Source organism: Zosterops lateralis (genome assembly GCF_965231275.1).
Source record: "Zosterops lateralis genome assembly, chromosome: 7".
Classification (NCBI taxonomy): domain Eukaryota; kingdom Metazoa; phylum Chordata; class Aves; order Passeriformes; family Zosteropidae; genus Zosterops; species Zosterops lateralis.
In genome coordinates this window covers 20311686-20333615 of record NC_139767.1, presented here as the reverse complement: position 1 = coordinate 20333615, position 21930 = coordinate 20311686, and the positions used below count along the sequence as shown (strand labels likewise).

General features: G+C 35.2%; 1 protein-coding gene across 9 annotated transcripts in view; it reads left to right on the top strand.

The window, feature by feature from the left end:
* LOC310911319 (sodium channel protein type 2 subunit alpha) overlaps positions 1–21930 on the top strand; it is a gene marked incomplete at its 3' end in the record, with an annotated part of 51812 nt that overhangs the window by 16392 nt on the left and 13490 nt on the right. For 3 of the 9 annotated variants that reach the window (XM_083864732.1, XM_083864726.1, XM_083864725.1), the window contains 9 exons: positions 313–600; positions 3773–4153; positions 5111–5243; positions 7091–7329; positions 8182–8355; positions 10031–10387; positions 11443–11922; positions 21001–21121; positions 21481–21635. In XM_083864732.1, the coding sequence (XP_083720858.1) occupies positions 313–600; positions 3773–4153; positions 5111–5243; positions 7091–7329; positions 8182–8355; positions 10031–10387; positions 11443–11922; positions 21001–21121; positions 21481–21635 (2328 nt within the window). Of the gene's footprint in view, positions 1–309; positions 601–3772; positions 4154–5110; positions 5244–7090; positions 7330–8181; positions 8356–10030; positions 10388–11442; positions 11923–21000; positions 21122–21480; positions 21636–21930 lie in introns of all 9 variants that reach the window. The other 6 variants (XM_083864730.1, XM_083864727.1, XM_083864728.1 and 3 more) reach the window with 4 other exon arrangements.

The following is a 21930-nucleotide window of genomic DNA, read 5'->3' as shown; positions in this document are numbered from 1 at the left end:
GTAGTACTTCAGATGAAAAATTCATTGCAACATATTGCTTCAATCTGAAACAGATGCTTTTTAACTTGGTTTTTTGTCAGCACAGTTTTCCCTTGGGTTACTCTTGCTCCTGGTTTATGGAGCAGTGGCAAATTATGGTTCCTGTGGTATTTCACAGATTATACTTCTTATGATATCATGGGTTTGGTGAAGTGGAAACATTGCTTTTATTTCAAAATAACAATTTTTTAAAGAGTGGCAATAAATTTGAAATAGTGGTGTATATATTTGTAAAAATGCTGAAAATTGCAAATGTGCTTGTATGTATAGGCGGCGGCAGCAGCTGCAGCAGCTGACTCAAGAGATTATAGTGGAGTGGGTGGAATAGGTGGATTCTCTGAAAGTTCTTCTGAGGCATCAAAACTGAGCTCAAAGAGTGCTAAAGAGAGAAGGAATAGAAGAAAGAAAAAAAAGCAAAAAGAACAGTCTGAAGGCGAGGAGAAGGATGGGGAAGAATTTCACAAATCTGAATCAGAGGACAGCATCAAAAAGAAAGGTTTCCGATTTTCCATTGAGGGGAATAGATTGACGTACGAAAAGAGATTCTCTTCCCCACACCAGGTACCACAGTATTATTACCTCTTAAACACCTTTTTTGTCTACTCATCATATAAAGAAAGCCCTGTATGGTAGTTTGGTTAATTCTTGCGAGATACCACAGATTCTTTAATATCCTAAATCAAAAACTAACCAAGTAAAAACTTGCAGCCAAATATGAAACTGCAAGAATTTGAGAGATTTTGGTTTTACTCTGAATTCCTGTGTGAAAAATAAAAATTACATACATTAATTATTATGAGCTGTATTTCAAGCTTCTTAATTAAAATGGACCTATCTCCCCACCAAGTTGGATTTATTAAGCATGATGAGTAGCTTCAAAACATGGTGCATACATATAAAATGTAATGTTTCAAATGAGAAGACTATTAAAATTTGGGATGCAAAAACCTCAGTAGAAATTACATTAATGCTCATGTGAAATTTGAGAAATTAATTGATGTGAGACCATTAATTGTGTTATTTTAAAGAATGTGGAAATGTGTGTGACAATGTGTCTTTTGCATGTGTTCTCTTACATTTAAACATTAGTGACTCAGAGTGCCATCTGCATCTCCCATCCAGACATTTATTTCATTTGATGGTTGTGTAATGTTATCTCCTACAGTTTTCAAAGCTCCTCTTCATTTGCCCACTTCTCACTCTCCCCTTAGCACTGCAAATCCAGATCTTGCATACATTCTCTCCTTTTTCTGCCCCTTTTTGTGCCTCAATATGCTTCTTCCTTTTATCCCCACCTTCTCAATTTTCCCTGGTCTTGATGGCTTGCTTTCTCCCTCTTTTTAGTCATTATTACTAAACTCATTCCTGCCTTTTGAATCCTCTTCTATTTCTGGAAAGCCTGTTTCATCCCTCAATAAATCATGAATAGTCATACTTTCTTCATGTATTGTTTTCTCTGGCCTCCCATTCTCAAAGAAGCTCAGACCTCTTCATCCAATATTTTCTTACTAAGGACTGTCCTCCTTAGACCAGCCTGTGGTGGGAGTATAATGTTTCTGGCTTTCTGTTTCTGCCACTCCTTCCACTCACTTCCTAATGTATTTCCTTTATCAATGGTAATGCATCCTTCCCCCCACCCCACCTCCTTGGTCTGCCACTGTTTTATGTTGTTAACTGTCTAACTAATCTCTGTGAGGCTTCATTGCTGAATTTAGTTCATGATTCATTCTGTTCCTTATACAAATTTTCACACATGTCAATTGACTTCAACTTCATGTTGAAGATCCATCTGATCTCCTCGGTGCATATTCTTGCCTATCTCTTCATTCAAACTGCAGCCTTATTCAACTGCAGCTCAATTCATCCATCTTGTAAGAAATTAGGCATTCCTCATAAAACTTGTTCTCCTAACATTTTCATCTCCAAGTTCATTTACAGTTGTTTGACTATGACAGACTAGAAATCACCTCCCTTCTGGTTTTCCAACCCTAGTTCCTTTTCACTCTGGATTCTAACCACTAAACAGAAGTTCCACTCACCAGTTTTTAATACCATTTCCCTGGAGAAAACTCAGGCTTATATATCGTCTTTGACTTTTTCCTTGGCATTTCATTTTCTTTCAATGTAAATGACCATTTGATTCCACTTGAAATCTTATTCTTCCTAACATTCATAACTTTGTCTCTTCTCAATTCTCCTGGTTTAGTTGTGCTTTAGAAGATCCTTTAACCCCTTTCACAGTTTTCCAAGGGATTTCCACAAGGCCTTTTGCTATATCCCTTTTCTCTCTCTTTTATTTTATTTTATTTTTTAACTCTATTCTGGACTCACAACTGTGAATCATTTTTGACTTGGACCTCTTTACTGCTGTATTCATCAAGAATGTTGTTACAAAGAGCACTAACCTGTCCCATTGCTTTTCTCTAATTTGCTAGTAAATATATTTACCTAATTTTTTTTTTAATATCATAAAACATACTGTACCTAAAGTTCCTCCCAACCCACCTTGTCTACTTACAGTAAACTAGTCCCAGCTTTGACTGACCCAACCCAGCATTCATAACCTCCTGTTAATTTTTCAAACTAGTTTCTTTGAGCTCTTTCTGGTATGCTGCCCTTCATGCTTGGAAGAAGCTCCCATGAGTTTTCACAGAACACTTCATTGCTTTCCTCAAATCCCTCTTTAAAACTCTTTTTTACCATGCTGCCTACAGAAAGCTTGACAGGGAAGTGACTTCAGGTGAGCTAAGATGACTGTTTATCATATTCATCAATTATGCCTCTGTGTATTCCCTCTCTTTTTGTATCCATTTGTTGTGTTACATTTAAATGATAAGTTCTTTGCAGATTGCCTTTTTGTTCTGCATTTTGCAGTTCCTAGTACAGTGGGGCTCAGGTCCACAAAGATAAGTTGCAGAAGAGAAACAGACACTGCTTTGTTATGTGTCATCTCTGCTGTTCCTAGAGGTCTTGGGTGAAATCAGGTGCTAATACTTACCCATCAAGTCAAGGCAATTACTGATATTAATTGCAAGGCAATTACTGATATAATTAAGAATCTGTGTAATAATAGATGTAAGATTAGAGCATTTTGACTCTAATACTGGAGATCCTTCAATAGCAGAACATTTACTACTATGAGTAAACTGATGAAGATTAGCAAACCTGTTTATACAAAATTACAGGCAAATTGTTACATATTCAGGATATTAGATATAAGACTTAAAAAAAAAAAGAGAAAGCTATTATGGCCTACTTGATTAATATCTGAAAAGCTATCTATGTTTTTTAAACATTTTAAAGGCAATAGGGGAACTACGTCTGTGTGCAGACTGAGTCCCAGAAAATTTGCCTAAAATTTTATTTACTCAGCCTGTCATACTAATGCCAGCCTGGGGTGAAGAGTGTCTAGATATACTTATTCAGTTTATGAACAGTTGGCAATTACATAGGCAGAGTAGCAGAAGAAACAATTCTGTCAAGCAGTTTCTTTTACTCTAATTAAACTGATCGATTTCATATATCCAAAGCAGTAAAATAACTAGTCTTTGTCTGTCACTTATGTGCTCTTTGTTTACTACCCAAAAGGGAGTGTATTAGGGGGGACTCTGTACCAGTTCATTTCTTTGTAGATGACCTTACCCTTTAAGACATTGTGGGTTTTTCCTCTGTATGAAAATGTTGTATTTTAAAGGATTTTTGTCTGATAATAATAATTTTTATTTACCTGCAGTCTTTGCTGAGCATTCGCGGCTCCCTGTTTTCCCCAAGGCGCAACAGCAGAACAAGTCTTTTCAGCTTCAGAGGTCGAGCAAAGGATGTAGGATCAGAAAATGACTTTGCTGATGATGAGCACAGCACTTTCGAAGACAATGAGAGCAGAAGAGATTCTCTCTTTGTTCCTCATAGACACGGTGAACGGCGCAACAGTAATATTAGCCAGGCCAGTAGGTCATCCAGAACAGTACCTGCACTTCCAGCAAATGGGAAGATGCACAGCACTGTGGATTGCAATGGAGTGGTTTCTTTAGTTGGTGGGCCGCCAGCTCTGACATCGCCTACGGGACAGCTTCTGCCAGAGGTGATGATTGATAAAGCAGCCACTGCTAGCAATGTAAGAAAGTCTGCAATAGCTCAGGCATGATGTTCTCTCCCTGTATGATCAGTCACTCTTTCCACAAAATGTAGGCACATGGTAATGATGACCTTTCTGGCTAAACTGTGAATGCTCCTTTCATGTATTCCAGCCATAAGCTAAAGGAGAAAATGAAATTGTCCAGCTCTCATTAATTAAATATGTGAAAAAGCATGTGAATTGACTGGGAATTAACAGAATAGCACAGTAAACCATTAAATAAATTTAATTTGTGTAGTCTTACACTCATTGATTCATTATGCTTAACTTAACTGGATGGCTTTGTACTTGTATATCAGAAAAGATATCAAAATGGAAAAAAAAATTACATTTGCTTAATGGAATATAGTAAATGAGTATTTAGCTTCCTGCTGTCCATACGTGAAACTTTTGATGTTACCCTTGTAGTACAACAAACGAGGATTGTGATAGTGTTCCTGTAATAGAGCTAATTTTTCTATGGGTTTTTTTTATGTCAACATTACTAAATATTTTTTTCATTTGTTTGAAAAATGTGCTAGGAAATTCATCGGTTTTTCTAAAATAAGAGTTATCTTAAGAAAATCCTCTTACTCTTAGTTCTTGTACTGCTAGCTGTGTGGGCTGTGCATTTTCATGTTTAGAAAAAGACTTCCCTGCCTAAATAGGAAGATATTTACAGTACAGCTCATTGACAAGCATTGTGAAACAATTTTTTAGTCTGAAATCTGCTTTAATATCTCAGCCCTGTTTCAGCAAAATTCTTAAAAACATATTCTTCATGTTTGACTATTTGTTCTGTACAGAGTCAGGCATACCGTAGTCTCTGGTGATGCCTCAGTATAACTGGAACACGCTATGGGACAGCAGTGTTTTAAACCAGTAGAGCTCTACAGTGACTTACAATGTTATTAAATGTAAAATCAATTAGCTATTTCATCAGTGTTTTATTTTCAGGGCACTACTACAGAAACTGACTTAAGAAAGAGACATTCTAGTTCTTACCATGTTCCTATGGACTACCTAACAGACCCTAGTGCAAGGCAAAGAGCAATGAGTATAGCCAGCATGCTCACAAACACAATGGAAGGTATGTAACACAGATTTTTTTTTTTTTTTTTATGACAGTGCCTTAAAAGCGCTGTTAAATGTGTGACGCATTAAGTAGTAATGATGTTTTACAGCAGCTATTTCGGCTTAGAGGGTACAGACAAGAGATTTCTATATGGAGTCAGAGATGGGATTCTTTGGTTTTGGGGGTTTTTTTGTGGTTTTGTTGGCTTTTTTTTCTTGGGTTTTTTGTTGTGGTGGTGCTGGTTTTTGTTTTGGTTTGGTTTTTTCTTGGTCTTTTTTTGGTTGGGTTTTTGTTTTGTTGGTTTTTTTTCTTTTGATTTAGGACTGATAAATTTGGAAAAAGAGTCGAGCTTGCAACAAACTGATAAGTTTGAGGTAGAAGTAGGAAGTTTCCAACTGAGATGCAAGCAAAACTAATTATTCAATGAATTCTTTCTCTAATGAAGCTATGTTTTGGAGTAAGCTCTTTTTAGATTACTGAAATGACTATGTTTCTTGCAATAGAACAATCCCCTTCCACCCATTCAACAGACTTGCTGTTTCACAAAGGAGGGATCATGTTCTTCTTTCTGTAAGGCTAAATACAACTACTTTGAATCATGGAATTAAGCAAGTATTTGTTAAAAAGTGTGAAACACTATGTTGAGGCTTAAATGACTATGCTCAAAATAGAAAATCGGAAGGTAATAATGAGTTGTTGTACACATGTGGACCACAATGCTGCCTAAATACTTGTCTGACTTCAGGCTTGTTCTAAATGCTTATCTTTCATAAGGAAATCTTAAAATATTTTATTGGAAGGAACCAAAAAGATCACTTAATTCCAACTCCCCTGCCATGGACAAGAACACCTTTCACCTGATCAGATTTCTCAAAGCCCCATCCAACCTGGCCTTGAACATGTCCAGGGATAGGACATCTACACCTTCCCTGGGCAACCTGTGCCAGGGGCTCACCACTGTCACAGAAAAGAATTTTTACTACTACCTAATCTAAACCTTCCCTCTTTCTGTTTAAAACTATAAACCCTCACCCTATCACTCCACTCCCAGATAAAGGCTGCCTCTCCATCTTTCCTGCAGGCCCTCTGTAAGTACAGGAAGGCTGCAATAAGGTCTCCTTGGAGCCTTGTCTTCTCTAGATAAGTGTCCTGGGTTGACAGTGCTTCCTATCCCATATTGTGGACTACCTTGTTATGTCTAACAGCTGTCCTTGTCCAGGACAATAAGCAACCCCAGTTCTCTCAGCCTGTCTTCATAGGCCATGTGCTCTGGTCCCTGAGTATCTTTCTGCCTTCCTCTGAAGCTGCTCTTATGCTGGGAACCCTAGAGCTGAACACAGCACTCCAGCTGGAGAAGAGGCAGAGAACCCCTTCCCTCAGCCTGCTGGCCATGCTGCCTTTGATACTGCCCAGGAGGATATTGGCTCTCCGGGCTGTGACTGACACTGGTGGCTCACACTCAATTTTTCAGCTACCAATAACCCCAAGGCTTTGTCTGCTGGGCTGCTTTCAATCCCCTCATCACCCAGGCTTATGACAGATTTTGAAGACAAATTTCTCTTTTACATTCTATATAGCATTAGCTTGTGAATGGTTCTTTTATCTATTGAATCTTTAGTAGAGTTGTTTCAGGGTGGGTTTTTTTTGTGGTTTTTTTTGGTGTGGTTTTTTTTGTTGTTGTTTTTTTTAATATAGATTATTTTAAATTGTAATTTCTTTTAGCTGAAAGCAGTTTTAGTTTCAAAATATCAGCAGTTTATCAACAGTACCTTGGAAAACAGCATTTAGGCTTCAAGGAAATATCCAGGTGATTCTGGAATAGAGAAATATGTTTAAAATGTTATTTTCATTTTTCTCTCTAGAACTGGAAGAATCCAGACAGAAATGTCCACCATGCTGGTATAAATTTGCTAACACTTGCTTGATTTGGGACTGCTGTACTCCCTGGCTGAAAGTCAAACATATTGTAAACTTGATTGTGATGGACCCGTTTGTTGATCTGGCCATTACCATCTGCATTGTCCTCAACACCCTGTTCATGGCCATGGAGCACTACCCAATGACGGAACAGTTTAGTGGTGTGCTTTCAGTAGGAAACCTTGTAAGTCTTTCATGATCGACCATGTATGTAAAATGCATTTTTCTTTAATTCTTTTGTGACTAATGGACATTCATGTAAAAGAAAAAGTTGACTATTTAGAGGTTTGGGATTGTTGAACCTAAATTTAAGTTGATGTTTTTAAATTTTACCACTCTTACTTTACAGAGTAATAATCTACTAAGTCAATATGCATTTCTTCATCTTCTGTCATTGAAGCTCATTAAAGTATTTTTTTTTTCTTGATGGATAGTTACAAATCGTAAGAACTTTCAGTTCCATTCTCACACCCATTCTGCTCCTCACTAGCACCTCCTAAGGATCTGGGTGTTCAAGGAATTTTAGAGGGGAAAGACCCAGTAAGCATGACGTAAGGAAATGATGAAGTGCAATGACAGTGTCTTCCACAGGCCATCCTGAAGAACAGTTCTGCTCAACTTCCTGTATAATTTTTTTCTTAATAAAATAGGTTTATGATAGGAACAATTATCTTTATCTCTAGAAGTAAAAAGGTGGTCTAAGTGTCTAAGCAAAGATGAGCTCTAAGGAGATAAAAATGAGCTTTGAAATCAGATTATATTCTGTGTATTGGCATACATACATATTAGCAGGCTGGATAAAAACCACATTTTCCCATTTTCCTCTTTTTCTTTGGGACCCAAACATTGTGGTGCATTTGTAAGCTTCAAGTATGAATTTTATTCCTAACCCAAGTGTGTGGAAATATAGAGAAGATATTCAGATTTACATTACTTTCTTGCCAAAAATATAACTTAGTACATGCTGATACCATTAGTTTTACTTTTTAAATATTTTCTTCCTAAGCTGGAGTAATAAACTGTATTTTCCTTGCAGGTGTTTACTGGAATTTTCACAGCAGAAATGTTTCTCAAGATAATTGCCATGGATCCTTATTATTACTTCCAAGAGGGCTGGAATATTTTTGATGGTTTTATTGTGAGTCTTAGTTTAATGGAACTTGGCCTTGCTAATGTAGAAGGATTATCTGTCCTTCGATCATTCAGATTGGTAAATATACTATTTAAAATATGCTTCTATATTACAATTTTGTATTTTGTGCATTTTTTCCTTGCAAGTTAAATATTTGGCTGAGACAGAAGACCCTTTCAGAACTTACAAAATGCTACATTGCATACTCACTACATGGCATGTATATATTATGTCAAGTTTGTTTTGCATATTATCTCAGTAATGTCTATTTCTCCTTCAAGATATTGTCAACATCGATTCTATTTTTGCCGAAAGTATGCTAAAGGATTAACTCTTATAATAGAAGTATTTCTTAGAGTCTTCTCTGTAGATGAGGGAGTAAAAAAAAAGCAAGAGCTACAGGGCCCTCACTGCCTGTGACTGAAGATTAGTGATTGCTTGGTAAATAATGGGTTAATTAATGAAAGTTTCTTGACAATTTTAGCTTATAGACTTCCATTACCAATTGCCTTTCTTGGTTAGTTTTAAAAGAGAATAGTGTTAAGATTTCTCATTGTCCAGGGCTTTTCATCCCTACCAGCCTTCTCCGTACTGTCTTCTGCAAGGGTCTGTCTGCTGTGTAACAGTCACTGCAGTGTCTCTCTCTGTTATTAGATATTTCTTTTGTGAACAGGAACTGGTCTTGCTGCAGACTAGGCTAGCATGTAATTCAGTGTCCAAATGCTCTTCTGAAAAGATCTACACAGTGAGAGACATGAAGCTAGAGTTCCTGGTCATCAAGTTCAACTTCTGGCTTAAATAAAAAAAGATATTTAACTTGAAATTAAAGTTAAATACATTCCCTTTAAAAAATAAGGGGTTTTAAATAAGTGCTTTCTCGTTTTCTGCATAGCATTATATTGTACTTTGTCTAAAGTCTAAAATCTGTCTGGATTGACTTCTCTCTCAGTAGTAGATTCTTGTTTTAACGTGAGGTTTATGTGTTTTCTTTACAAAACATAAAATTGTCACATGAAATAATATTTAGTTTTATATTCATTTTAGTATTCTCCTCTTTCAATTACATGCACAATTGCTGTATCTTTCCAATAATTTCATTTTTGTCTGTCTCATGTTGTACTTATAATACTTTTCCTTTGTTTGTCTCAATGTTGTATGACAAGCTTTGTAAGACACATTCCATTTATTTTAAAAGACAGAAAATATATTGTTAAAGATACTTACAAGCTATTGTATGTCTGTCATTAACAACTACAACTCTAGCTTGTTTCTCTTTTTAGGAAAACCATTTTCTCCATCTCACTGCCTGTTAAAAATAAAGAATCAGGAAGTGCCTATACACTTATGGTCCTGTTAAAGTGATCACACTTTATATTTATTTTTAGCAATATTTTCTCAAAGTTTACAGGAGAAAGACTGTTTTGTCCAACTTCTTTAACAAGTACAACTTCTTTATAAATACCTAAAGTCACCAAAAGAGTCAAAGTCTGAATTGAGTCTTTGTGATAATTTCAATGTAATTGAAATGAGCATAGAGACATTGGTTTCTATTTCTTATCACTTGAATCAGGACTTAACACTGCTGATGTGTAGTATTGTACAAAAAACTGGAAACAAAAATTTTGTAACTAAAACTTCTAAAGGTTACAAGAGACATGATACAGACACAGGGTAACTGAAATATGGAATGCATAGCAGTAATTTCATTACAATTGGATGACGAAAAACTATATACCATTCTTCTGTTTTGCAGCTTCGAGTTTTCAAACTGGCAAAATCTTGGCCAACCCTAAACATGCTGATTAAAATTATTGGCAACTCTGTGGGGGCTCTGGGGAATCTGACCCTGGTGCTGGCCATCATTGTGTTCATTTTCGCTGTGGTTGGGATGCAGCTGTTTGGGAAAAGCTACAAGGAATGTGTCTGCAAGATCTCCAGTGACTGTGAACTTCCTCGCTGGCACATGCATGACTTTTTCCACTCTTTCTTGATTGTATTCCGAGTGTTGTGTGGAGAATGGATAGAAACCATGTGGGACTGCATGGAGGTTGCAGGCCAAACAATGTGCCTTACAGTCTTCATGATGGTCATGGTGATTGGAAACCTAGTGGTATGTAATCAGTGGGAATTTTTCTCTACGCCCCTTTCTGCAGGGCTTCCACCTTGCCCGTTTTCACACTTTCTATTATATATATATATTTCATTTTTCTTACTAGTCCTTTCCACAACAGTGCTTCAGAATTAAACACTATATTGATTTTGAATCATTTCACCAATTTGCCATAAACCACAGTTAAGTTTAATTTTAGCTCTTTCTCCTTGAGTGCTGGCATCCTTTCTCTTTTTGGTATGATCCACAAATTTTATAAATATGCTTATCCACAATCATCACTACCAAGTCTCACCAGACTAATGTGAGTCCTGTGGCATATCATATAAAATATTCTGCAAGTATCAACAGGAAGAACTGACAAATATAATTTAACTGATTTTTAATTAAATTATTTTTCATCAGTTTTGCATATGGTCTGCTATAGTTGCATGCAATCCAAATTTCTCTTGTATGTTTGTAAAATGTCATGCAAAAAAGTCTGAAACAGCTTCTTGAAATTGAGGTGAAATAGTTTCTTGAAATTGAGATGTGTCACAGCTGTGGACTCTATCTCTTAGCTTGTGTTCCTCCCGTAAGCTAAGATAGACTCATATATACTTGCCAAACACAAAATTTTACTGTATTCTGAATTGGAGATACTAGAACTGTGGTCTGTTGAACTGTAGAAGACTGGCATTTGCCTACATTCCCCTGGCCTATGAACACTACAGTGCACATAACTTGTGCAAATCACATTATGTTAGTCTCTGCCTCATTATGGTATTCTCCATTTTGAGGACCAGATCTGCACTACTGCCGATTGTGGAGGAGACAGTCAAGGAAGGAACAGCTCAGATTTTAATCTATATTAGTGAAGTTAAACCAGTTAAAAGTGCTTTTGGAAAGATAATAAAATGCTGGGGACAGGGATTATGAACTGAAAAGAATAGAAGGAAGGTGCATAGAAATAAAGTGTTACATGTGAAATAAAAATTATCTAATATTGAAAAACTCATAATGACATTGCTTTTATGACTTAAAAATAGGAGTATTTTTCCCTTATTTTCTTTTAGGTACTCAACCTATTTCTGGCCTTGCTGCTGAGCTCATTTAGCTCAGACAACCTTGCTGCTACAGATGATGATAATGAAATGAACAATCTCCAGATTGCTGTGGCAAGGATTCAAAAAGGCATAGATTATGTGAAGAGAAAAGTGCGTGAATTCATCCAAAAAGCCTTTGTTAGAAAACAGAAAGTTTTAGATGAAATCAAACCTCTTGAAGACCTAAACAATAAAAAAGACAGCTGTATTTCCAACCATACAATAGTAGACATAGGTAAAAACCTTGCCTATCTCAAAGATGGGAATGGAACTACCAGTGGCATAGGCAGCAGTGTGGAAAAATACGTTGTTGATGAAAGTGATTACATGTCATTCATAAACAACCCAAGTCTCACTGTGACAGTGCCCATTGCTGTTGGAGAATCAGATTTTGAAAATTTAAACACAGAGGAGTTCAGCAGTGAATCAGACCTGGAAGAAAGCAAAGAGGTAAGCTTGTTTCAAATTTTGAAATACTCTGATGGTTTTTGTTTTGTTTTTTTTCCTGAGATTACTAGGTTTGAATTCAAATCTTTCTTTAATTCCTTTACAACAGCATATACAAACTCAATATTAAAGGTAAATTGATGTAAGGTTGTGAGTTTTGAAAGATGGTGATACAATATTACATTTACAGTAACAATCAAGATGTGTAAGAAAAGGTTTTAGAAAATGAATATTTTTGTCTATTTTTTATTTAGTTAAATCCTTTACAAGCAAAGGAACCAGTTTAATAGTCCTGGATAACAGAAGTCATAAAAAGTGTATATGGCTGGTGGAAATTTCTCCATGCATATTTCATTAGAGCAGTTTATTTTTTAATCTCTTTTTTAACAGTTAATTCTGATGTTTTAAAACTTTTTTTATATAATGAAAATGCATCCATATACATCATAGACAGGTACATTTGAATACTGGACCAGCATCACTAAACAATGTCATATAAATCACTAATAATCCATCTGATGGTAGCAGAAGTGAAGTAATGGCCTTATGGCAAAAAAGTTACAAAGCTTAATATCCCAGTATAAGATCCTTTCATTTGACTACTCATTGTTATTTTCAAAGCTTTAAGATATTTGAATCTGTTACCTACTGTGACTAATAAAATGTACCTCTTTCTGGCACAATGTGGTGCCAAGTGGATAAATCCAAGCTAGCACTGAGAGTTATTATGGATGCCAAGGCATTATTATTGTGTGTGTATTATTAACCCACTGCTTTGTCCTGCACAACTGAAAGTGTTGGAGGCACATCAGCTCGAGTGGAGTAAGTCTGTGCAATGCTTAGTACTGAAGCTACTTCATTCAGCATTAACATGGGTATTTTTGAAAAGTATTGCATGCTGTGGAGTAGACATAAACTAAAATAAAAGCTTTCATTAGTGATTTTCTCTTACTTGAATCTGAGGGTATAAATATGGGTAAGATTCTAGTAATTTTCCACCTGAGATCCTTTTTTTCCCAACTGCATTACACATTTAGTCATATTTTCTAGTTCCTTATCACGAATGTCTTTATTGTTCTTATAAAAGTATTTGCTTTTTTTCCAGATTGATTGTATTATTATTTATCTTACTCTTCAAAACTAGTACTTGGGTGTAGAACAAATGAGTTGTAGTTTAACCTTCAGTTGTTCTGTTCTTCACTGCACAAGAGCACTATGTCAGTAGGAGAGGTGGAGGATGAGCTTTATACAAACCTCTGTGCTGGTGGTTCGCAGGGCTGAGTATGACAATGGTGCATCTCTTACTTCACTGTAGAACTGGATGATGTGACTGCTGACTGTTTTCATTAGCCAAATCTTTCTTTTCTTCCCACGGAAGGATCCTCATTGGGTTATTCTACAAGATGACAAAAATACGCACTTACTATAGGAAAAGTTTTAAAGCAGATTGTTCCACATTTGAGCCATTGAACTCCAGTCATTAAGCTTCAACCATAAAAGAAAGGCTTTCTACTCCACCTACCATATTTAAAAGAAAACAGTGTCTTCATTGCATTCTTGGAGGCACTTAATGCTGTTGTGCTTCAGGAACTGCAAACTGATTAGGTGATAAGACAAAGAAATGCATATTAAGTCAGGGATAAACTAGTGCCAAGCAGTTTTGACTGGCCAAGTCTGAAATTCTGCTGAGCATATTCGGGGCCAAAATTTCTTATTAATGCAGATGCTGAAGATGAAAAAGTGAAGGGAATATTTATCAGTTTCAGAGATTTTCAAGAGAGACACAGCAGTAAGCAAATATTGTGAGCATATTTCTTATAAAAGTGCCTAAATTCCAAGTAGATTTGAGTCACAGAAGCGTGACATAAAAGGATTAAAATCTTAAACCTAGTTCCTACTCTTCACTAGATACTCTTAACCATCATGGCTTTTTTGATACAGTGGAGTGTTGGCTTATTAGTCAGATGACCAACACTCCTGTAATTAAAATGATCCATAGGGAAAGAAGGCATTTTTTTAAATCAAAAAATTGACTACAAATGGCTTTTTTACATGGCTCCCTCCGTTTTGCCATGCTATAATGTGCGTTGCATTTCTGGCCTCTCATGTTTTCCTATATATATGACACTGCTGTTGCCAAGATGATCCGCCAGTCACTTCATTGCTTACACCAAAAATGAAAAAAATCTAAGTCAGGAACTGCCATCAAACTGTGTTCAATTAGCAGATTTGCAGATGAAAGGCCGCTGAGGTCTCCAGGTGCTGTGAGGACACTGCACAAGACAGCCAGAGGCTGATGAGTGTGTGTCTGTGCTTCTGCTTGCTTCTGTGTCTACAACCAAGTACATGTATTCACTGTTGTATAGGCCAATAAGCTGAATTCCAGCAAAATAATTATTATTTATTAGCAAGTTTTAATTACGCATGTTAATGTTTGGTGAATTCTTTATTATAGCACATGTGTCTTCCAGTAGTTTGATAAAACTGTTAACTAGATTATGCCTTTAGAAACAATATGTACAATGTTGTACATGCTTAGTAGGTGTGAATTAATGAGGAATTTTCTAGAAAGTAACTGAAACCTAAAATAAATTTAATTATAAAAACACTGTGTCCATAAGAATGTTGGTGGGTCGATACAAGAAATAATACAGGAATAAGGAAATTAGAGGACAAATACTAAATAAAACTTTATCATGGAAGTAGGCCATTAATAATTGTAGGACCACTGTGCTGAGTCCATTGTCCCATAAATAAAGGTCTGTGGATCTGAGCTGCCGTACTGCTGTTTAGTGTAGAAACTGTAAATAAATTTTTTCCATTTTAGGTTCTTAAGTACTATGAGGATGGTTTATATGGAAAATTTTGTAGTACATGTATGATTGTATAATAAGTAGTTAAAATAATCATAATAGCTGGTAATAATTAATTTATGTTAAATGTAACTTATAGGCCAATAATAACACCAAGACATACCAATGACAAAATATTTTTCAATGCTTTGAAAAAAATGGGATCTCCTAATGCTATTGCAGACACATTAATAATGTATATTTTACTTTAAGCAATATTCAGCGCAAAAAATCAGAGGTGCTGTGTCCTGAACTTCATTTCCTGCCATTCTTACTTCTCACAGGAGTAGAACCAAGCTGGATCAGTCAAGCGGGCAGCTCTGGTGCCTTTTAGCGAGGCAGAGCATCGTGTCACCAGTTTTACACAGGTTACCTAAGCAAGTTATACATCTCTCTATATCCTATTTAATCACCTTCTAGCGGATATTGACTGGCCTGCATGCTCTTCAGCTATGATCCTGTCCCATTCATTGCAATAAGTACCAACATGCACAGCTGCTCCCTGCTGAGCCACGGGACTCGCATCACAGCATGGTCAGGCAAGAGCGGCAGCCCCAAGATTTCTGTGGTTCCAATACTCTTCATAACATTTTAGTAATATTTTGCAGTGCATGCTATGTACCCTTTCCAATCTTGATTATATAGAATTCAGAATTCTGTTTTTTAGGGGTTTTCTTTTGTTTTGAGGGAAGGCGGAATATGTAACACATATGCCACGTTTCTCGTCGGAAGCTTACATTTATATATAAGTCCAGCTGTGAATTGTGCTGATAATGAAAAGCTGCTAGCTGTTTTAGAAAACTTTCATACGATTGTATTTTAACTTATAATGGAAGTAACCTGTGAACTCATCACTGTCATGTTTTTATTTTTCACTTTTTTTTTTTAGAAGTGCTTTTATTTAGTACTTGTATAAGCATTTAGTTCTTTTGGAGATTAATATGCAGTACTTGGAGCACCATTAAGCATGAAATTAATTTAATTTCTGCAGTCAAAGCATGTGACCATAATTTGGTTGAAAGAATTCATACAAAACTGTTATTTGGCTGGTTAAACATTCAGAGATCAGTTCTGCTCTTACTTACACTCACACTTAGGTGTAGAGGTGCAAAGAGAACACTGATTGCAAGATGTGGCCCAACTCAATCTTACTATAGCTCTTTAATTTATGGTCAAAAAATTATTACCTCCCCAAACATCTAAAATTGTCTGCCTTAAGAAACTTATTCTCATCTCATCAGTAATAAAACATAAATAAAGTTCAGCATTCAAGTAATAAGCTACTGAGTTTGGATTAAAATGTCCAGAAGTTCCCCAGCTTCAGTGTGATTCACATCTCACCTATTAAATAATGCCATAATATTTACAACACCACAGCTGCTGCTTTGATTTCTGTAAATCAGTGGAATTAAAGTATACTTGCTCCAGAGCTTTTCCTCTTATATTTTGTAAAGAATAATTATTCTGATAAGACGTATATTGATTTTAAAATATTCATTATTTAAAATCCTTTGATATTCTGAAGAATTTAGGCTTTGTATTGTGAATTGGTCATACTGTATTGGCATACTGTGATTCGCTGTGGATGATATTAAGTTGTTAATGTTAGAGTTAACTGAAGTTTGCTTAATTAATATTTGCAAACAGCAGTCCCTTACTGTATTTCAGAAATATCCTGTCACTATGGCTTGTATGAATTAAAGAGCCTTTTTAAGTAGGTTCTGGTGGAAGAGCTTTTTCCCACTGGAGCATATTTCCACTGCTACTTAAAATGCTTTTGCTTTCATACAACTTTTTTTGCAAATATTTTCATTTAATAAATTCTCATGAATAAGTAGATCAAAAGAATTATGAATATCAATAAAGTCCAGAGTGGACTATAATTTAGGAATACTGGATTTTTGCAGTATTTGCAACTAAAAATCACCACAAAATGGTTTTGCTTTGATTTACAGTGTTCTGGGTTTTTGTATTCATAGAGTTATTCTGCCTAACTGTATAAGCATTAGAAAGAGTGACATCCAGATTCCACTTAATTACACCAGTGGAATTATGGTATCTACCACTTTGAAGATTTTATAGGTGATTAGCTGTACCGAAAAAGACTGGATAGTTTGGATATAATATTGCCATTTATATCACAGAACATTTCATTTCGTACTGACATCTGCATAGCACTGAGAAAATAAAACCAGATTAATTCCCATTATTTAGCATTTTTGCAGGTATTTGGGAGGAAAGGAAATTGAAGGCAAAATCAAAATAGTGTTTTCTCTTGGCACCATCTTTCTGCTTATGTCTATCCTGCTCTTTGCTCCTTCAGTACCTTACATTATGATTTCAACTTCTATTAGTGGCATCCTGGCCAATCATGAAATTTCAGGCTTTGTTTAAAATGTTAAGCTAAGAGCTGTCCAGCTACTCTTTGATAATCATCTTTGGAAAAACAAAGAAATGTTAGAAGTTAAAAGTGGCCTGGCTGTAAGTGAAGCAGAATTGTATGAATCTATGCGATGTTGTCAAGGTTCAGAAAGTAATTATGTCATAAACTTCCTGACCTAATCTTGGCTGCTGCTTTTTGCAATGCTCCTCTGATAGGCAAGCTGCTTTCCTATCTTGAAAGCTAAACTAAAATCTGTATCTCATACCGTTCTGTATTGCTGACTAAAGCATGACTGGCAAGGCTGTTGGTACATGTGATGTAAAAGATATTTAAATCTCTATGATAATCAGTATATTGCTGCTTTAGAAACATGTAACTACTTTTGTCCCCTTACTGTTTTCTTCAAAAAGGACGTGGAGTATGTACATTTTGAAGTTTCGAAAAACAGATTTCTCTGAGAATAATTTTCTTAGCATACCATTCAGAAAATGTCTATCTTCGTAACTCTCAAAGAGTGTCTAATGCTTGATCCTGATAAATCTTTTACAATCTGCATGACTGAATCCTTTTGGAATTTAGAATCATGGTATAAAAAAGCTTAAAATGGACTTATTAGATCAACACTAATGCTTGGGTTTGATGATTATCTTGTTTCTATAGGTTCATTTTTTTAAAAAAAGCTATATACATGTTAAGGAAATAGCCTAAATCCAGTTTTTGTAATGCTGGTAAGCAGAGAGCAATTTACAAGGTGCAAAGGTAACTTTCAGATATGTTTAGGTAAAGAACTGGGATATATGCTACATACCTAACATATCAGGGTCTGCAGCCAGCTGGATTCCATATGTTTGAACACTGGCACACCACAGTAAGTGCTAGAAAAAGTCTTCCTATGTATTAAGGCATGGACAAACATAATAGCAATAACATGGTCCATTTCCAGGTCTTGTGTTGAATACATAGAAATCAGTACAAAGTCCATGGGTCAGTTGCTTTATACCAAAGCATAAGTTTGCTGTGGAAATATGTCAATGTTACTGAAACGTTTTCCTAGCGTACTGAACTTAATTGATTTGATAAAATCTTGTGATGCTGTTTCATGAAATCCTCCTAGCTCTTTCTAATGCATAGTAAATTTTATAAATTTTGTACATAATGCCATACAATAACTTCAATGATAAAAATAACCAAGAAAAATTTAGAAGTAAGTTATACTGTTGAAAATTTCTAGTTTTTGTTCTTTCCCAAATGATGCTGAATTCTTACACACTGAATTTATTGGATAATTTTTATGATATTCTTCTTTAAATACTGATCTGATTGTGGCCAAATTCAGGTATAACAGAGCAGTGTGCTAAGGAAATATTCGGTTACATCGACAGAAGAGTAACTGAGTTCAGTGGGATAAGGCATTTAATTGTTGCATTTCTGGCATCAGTTGCTGTTGATTCAGTTTAGGATTTTTCTGTTCAGGTTAATCCCTGTGATTATTGTTACAGCTCTGTAAATGAAGCATACCAGATTTTTAGTGAGAAGAGACTTGAAAGATACATCTCACCATACATAGTGCCCCACATAAATAAAGTTGTCTTTTTGATGTTCCTGATAATTGACAGTTCTATTGACAATTTTTTTACGTTTCTATCTGATATTTGTGATCTCTCCTTATAGTGGCTATATCTAATCTTCCACGTTGAGTTAACTGTTAGTCTTAAGCAATTTCAATGATAGGAATTCATTACCCTTTTGTTCTTATTAAACTAACTGCATAATATCTGAGTCACTGAACTCTTCATTTTCCTGTAAAAGAATGGACAGTAGGTCTTTAAAACTTACGGTTCAGCCAGTTCATAATTTTTGTTTGCTCTGCTACTACTACAGCATTCTGCTAAAAATGCTCTCCAGATTGGAATGATGCAAGCAACATTTCAAGAAAACACTATGCAATAAAAACAGTCACTTCTCAGTTTAAAAATTATTCACTGCATTGTATTAATAAATGGTCATTTTTAACACAATTTTTTTTAATGTACCTTCCATTTATGGTATTTCTGGCCTTTCCTCAAACTGATGATTGACTTCCACTGATGTTTAAATGCTGTGGTCCTTACTTGAGGACTACAGTATTTATTCCATACTTTCCAGTTTCTCCATTTTAGAGGCAGTATTCCACAATGACCAAACTGCCATGCATTATCTATAATTCCAATATATTGCAATGTGAAATTTGTCAGTAATAATCTGCGCAAAAGTGTGCATCCATCTCTTTGTACAGTGGACCTGACCTCAACAGATGTTAAAACTCATGCAGAAATATGAGACATGAATGTCTTAGCTGGGATTTTCAAAAAAAGCATAGATGAAATGGGTGTGTAGATATCACTGAAACTAGGTGCATAATACACCCTCCAATAGATATTTCCATTTGTTCAGCCTTCCTCTGAAATGTGCTCTATAGTTAAACGTGGAACACAAAAATCAAAGTTAAGCTTATGTCAGAATCACAACACAGTATATTTTCAGTGTGATTCAATAGAATCAGAATGGGGGAGAAAGGAATGAATCTTTTTTTTTTGTTTGTTTGAAGAACATACTGAATATTTGTTGCTATGTAAAATTCCATTAATGTCTCAAGTTACTTTCTGTATTCACAGACTAATTCTGTTTACATTTCCTTTACAAAAAACTGTGTAGAATTTGAAGCAACTCAGAAATATTTTAAAGGAATAATGCCTCTAACTTCAGATTTAAATGTCAGCAAATATATATATCTTTAATGTTATCATAGAACATCTCTGTCTAATATTAATTCCCTATAGACTCTATTTTAAATCTGCTTACATCATTCCCTTTATAAGATTAGCTACTTATCAATGCAGCCATTTTACTGATGTTATACTCCATCTAGTGATAACATTAGAAGAGTCATAGAATGCTGTAATCAAACTACTTTTACTTATTATAGTACTCATATTTGTCTGTTGCCAACATCATATGATGGTGTGAAAGAAGAATTTGTAAGTTTTGGATTATAATATTGCTATGATTTATTGGTGCAGTATAATTTTATTACAGTGTTTTTTAAAAGCATTTGTTTTCACTTAATTCATTCAAATTTTTTTTGGCCTTTTGTAGTAATTGGACATCTATGTGTACTGTACCAAAGTAATAAGTAGTTTCAAAATGCACAATAAATTCAGAAAATGCATTGGCAAGTGAGTATGCAAAATATCAGCTACTGCTCCTAAAGTAATGTGCTGCTCTTTCAGAAATAAAGATAATTAAATTATCCTATAAAACTCCCATCATGTGTTTTCATGTCAATAATGGAAAAATTATATTCAAACTTTTTAGATTTAGCTTTTTACAGACCTGCTAGAATAATATTTACTTAAGACATGAAAATACATCTGTGCAGCTTGCTGTTGGTTTGGTCATGATGTTGGAAATTTATTTGTATTAACACATGCAATCTGAAGTGTAACCTAAAATGCAGCCACATGATTGGAATAATTAAACAATACAAAATGTGGAAAGGACCCATTCTTAGCTTACTGAAATTTCACTTCAAAATTCTCATGTGTGGCTCAGAATAATACTCTAGTAATTTCAGCAATTCCTTGTATGAAAATATCAAAATATTTTCAATAGGGAAAATGCACGTTATGTAGTTTCTAATCTTGTGACCTCACCTGTAGTAGAGCAATTTGGCTTTGTAGATTAGAAGGTTTTTTAGTATCACAGCACTGAATACATTCAAACTATTTTGATATACATTTCCAACATTAATTTCTCTTCAAAATAATAAAACTGGAAAAAAATAATTATGTGGGGTTTTGTTCGCAGAAATTGAATGCATCCAGTTCATCAGAAGGCAGCACAGTTGATATTGGACTACCTCCAGAAGGTGAACAGCCAGAAGCAGAACCTGAAGAAGTTCTAGAGCCAGAAGCTTGTTTTACAGAAGGTAGGCAAAGCAAACTAAAGGCAAGATAAAGACCTAATCGTGTTGACTTCAGCGGGATTCTCTTTTTATTCAAAATAAAAAGAAGTTTAGTGATTATAGTTGTAATATCTGTTTGTATTAGTAATTCTTTCAGTGTTGCTGCCATAGATTTACTGTTTTCCTGTGTTCTCTCTCTCTCTTTGGAGGGCATTGTGAAAGATACAGACCTTTAAATTCAAATACTAAACAAAAATGCTCGAAGAGGAATTACAAGGATCTAATGCAGTAGCAGTGAAATAAGTCAAATGATTGCCATCCATTGTGATTCCTAATAAATATTTACTTTATACTGACATCTCGAAATTTATTACCACATTTAGGGTGTGTGCGGAGATTCAAATGCTGCCAAGTCAGCGTAGAAGAAGGAAAGGGGAAAATCTGGTGGAATCTTAGGAAAACCTGCTATAAGATTGTTGAACACAACTGGTTTGAGACCTTCATAGTCTTCATGATTCTTCTCAGCAGTGGTGCTCTGGTAAATTAAGTGTGGAACTATTGTGACTATTGTGATTTTAAACAGCAAGCATTTAAAATTACAGTTAATCACATAGCTACAGGTAACAAATTAGAATTTGATATTAAATAATGAATGTTCTAATATTAACATATATCTGCATGTATTTGGCATATATTGTAGGACATATAAGAGTTTGCTTGTGGGCTGTGAAACAAATTGTTTGGCAAGTTCAAAATGTAGTGTTAATGGAAATAAGAAATTAGTTTTATCGGATTGGTGTTCATATGGTGTTTATATTGATAATAGCTTTTTT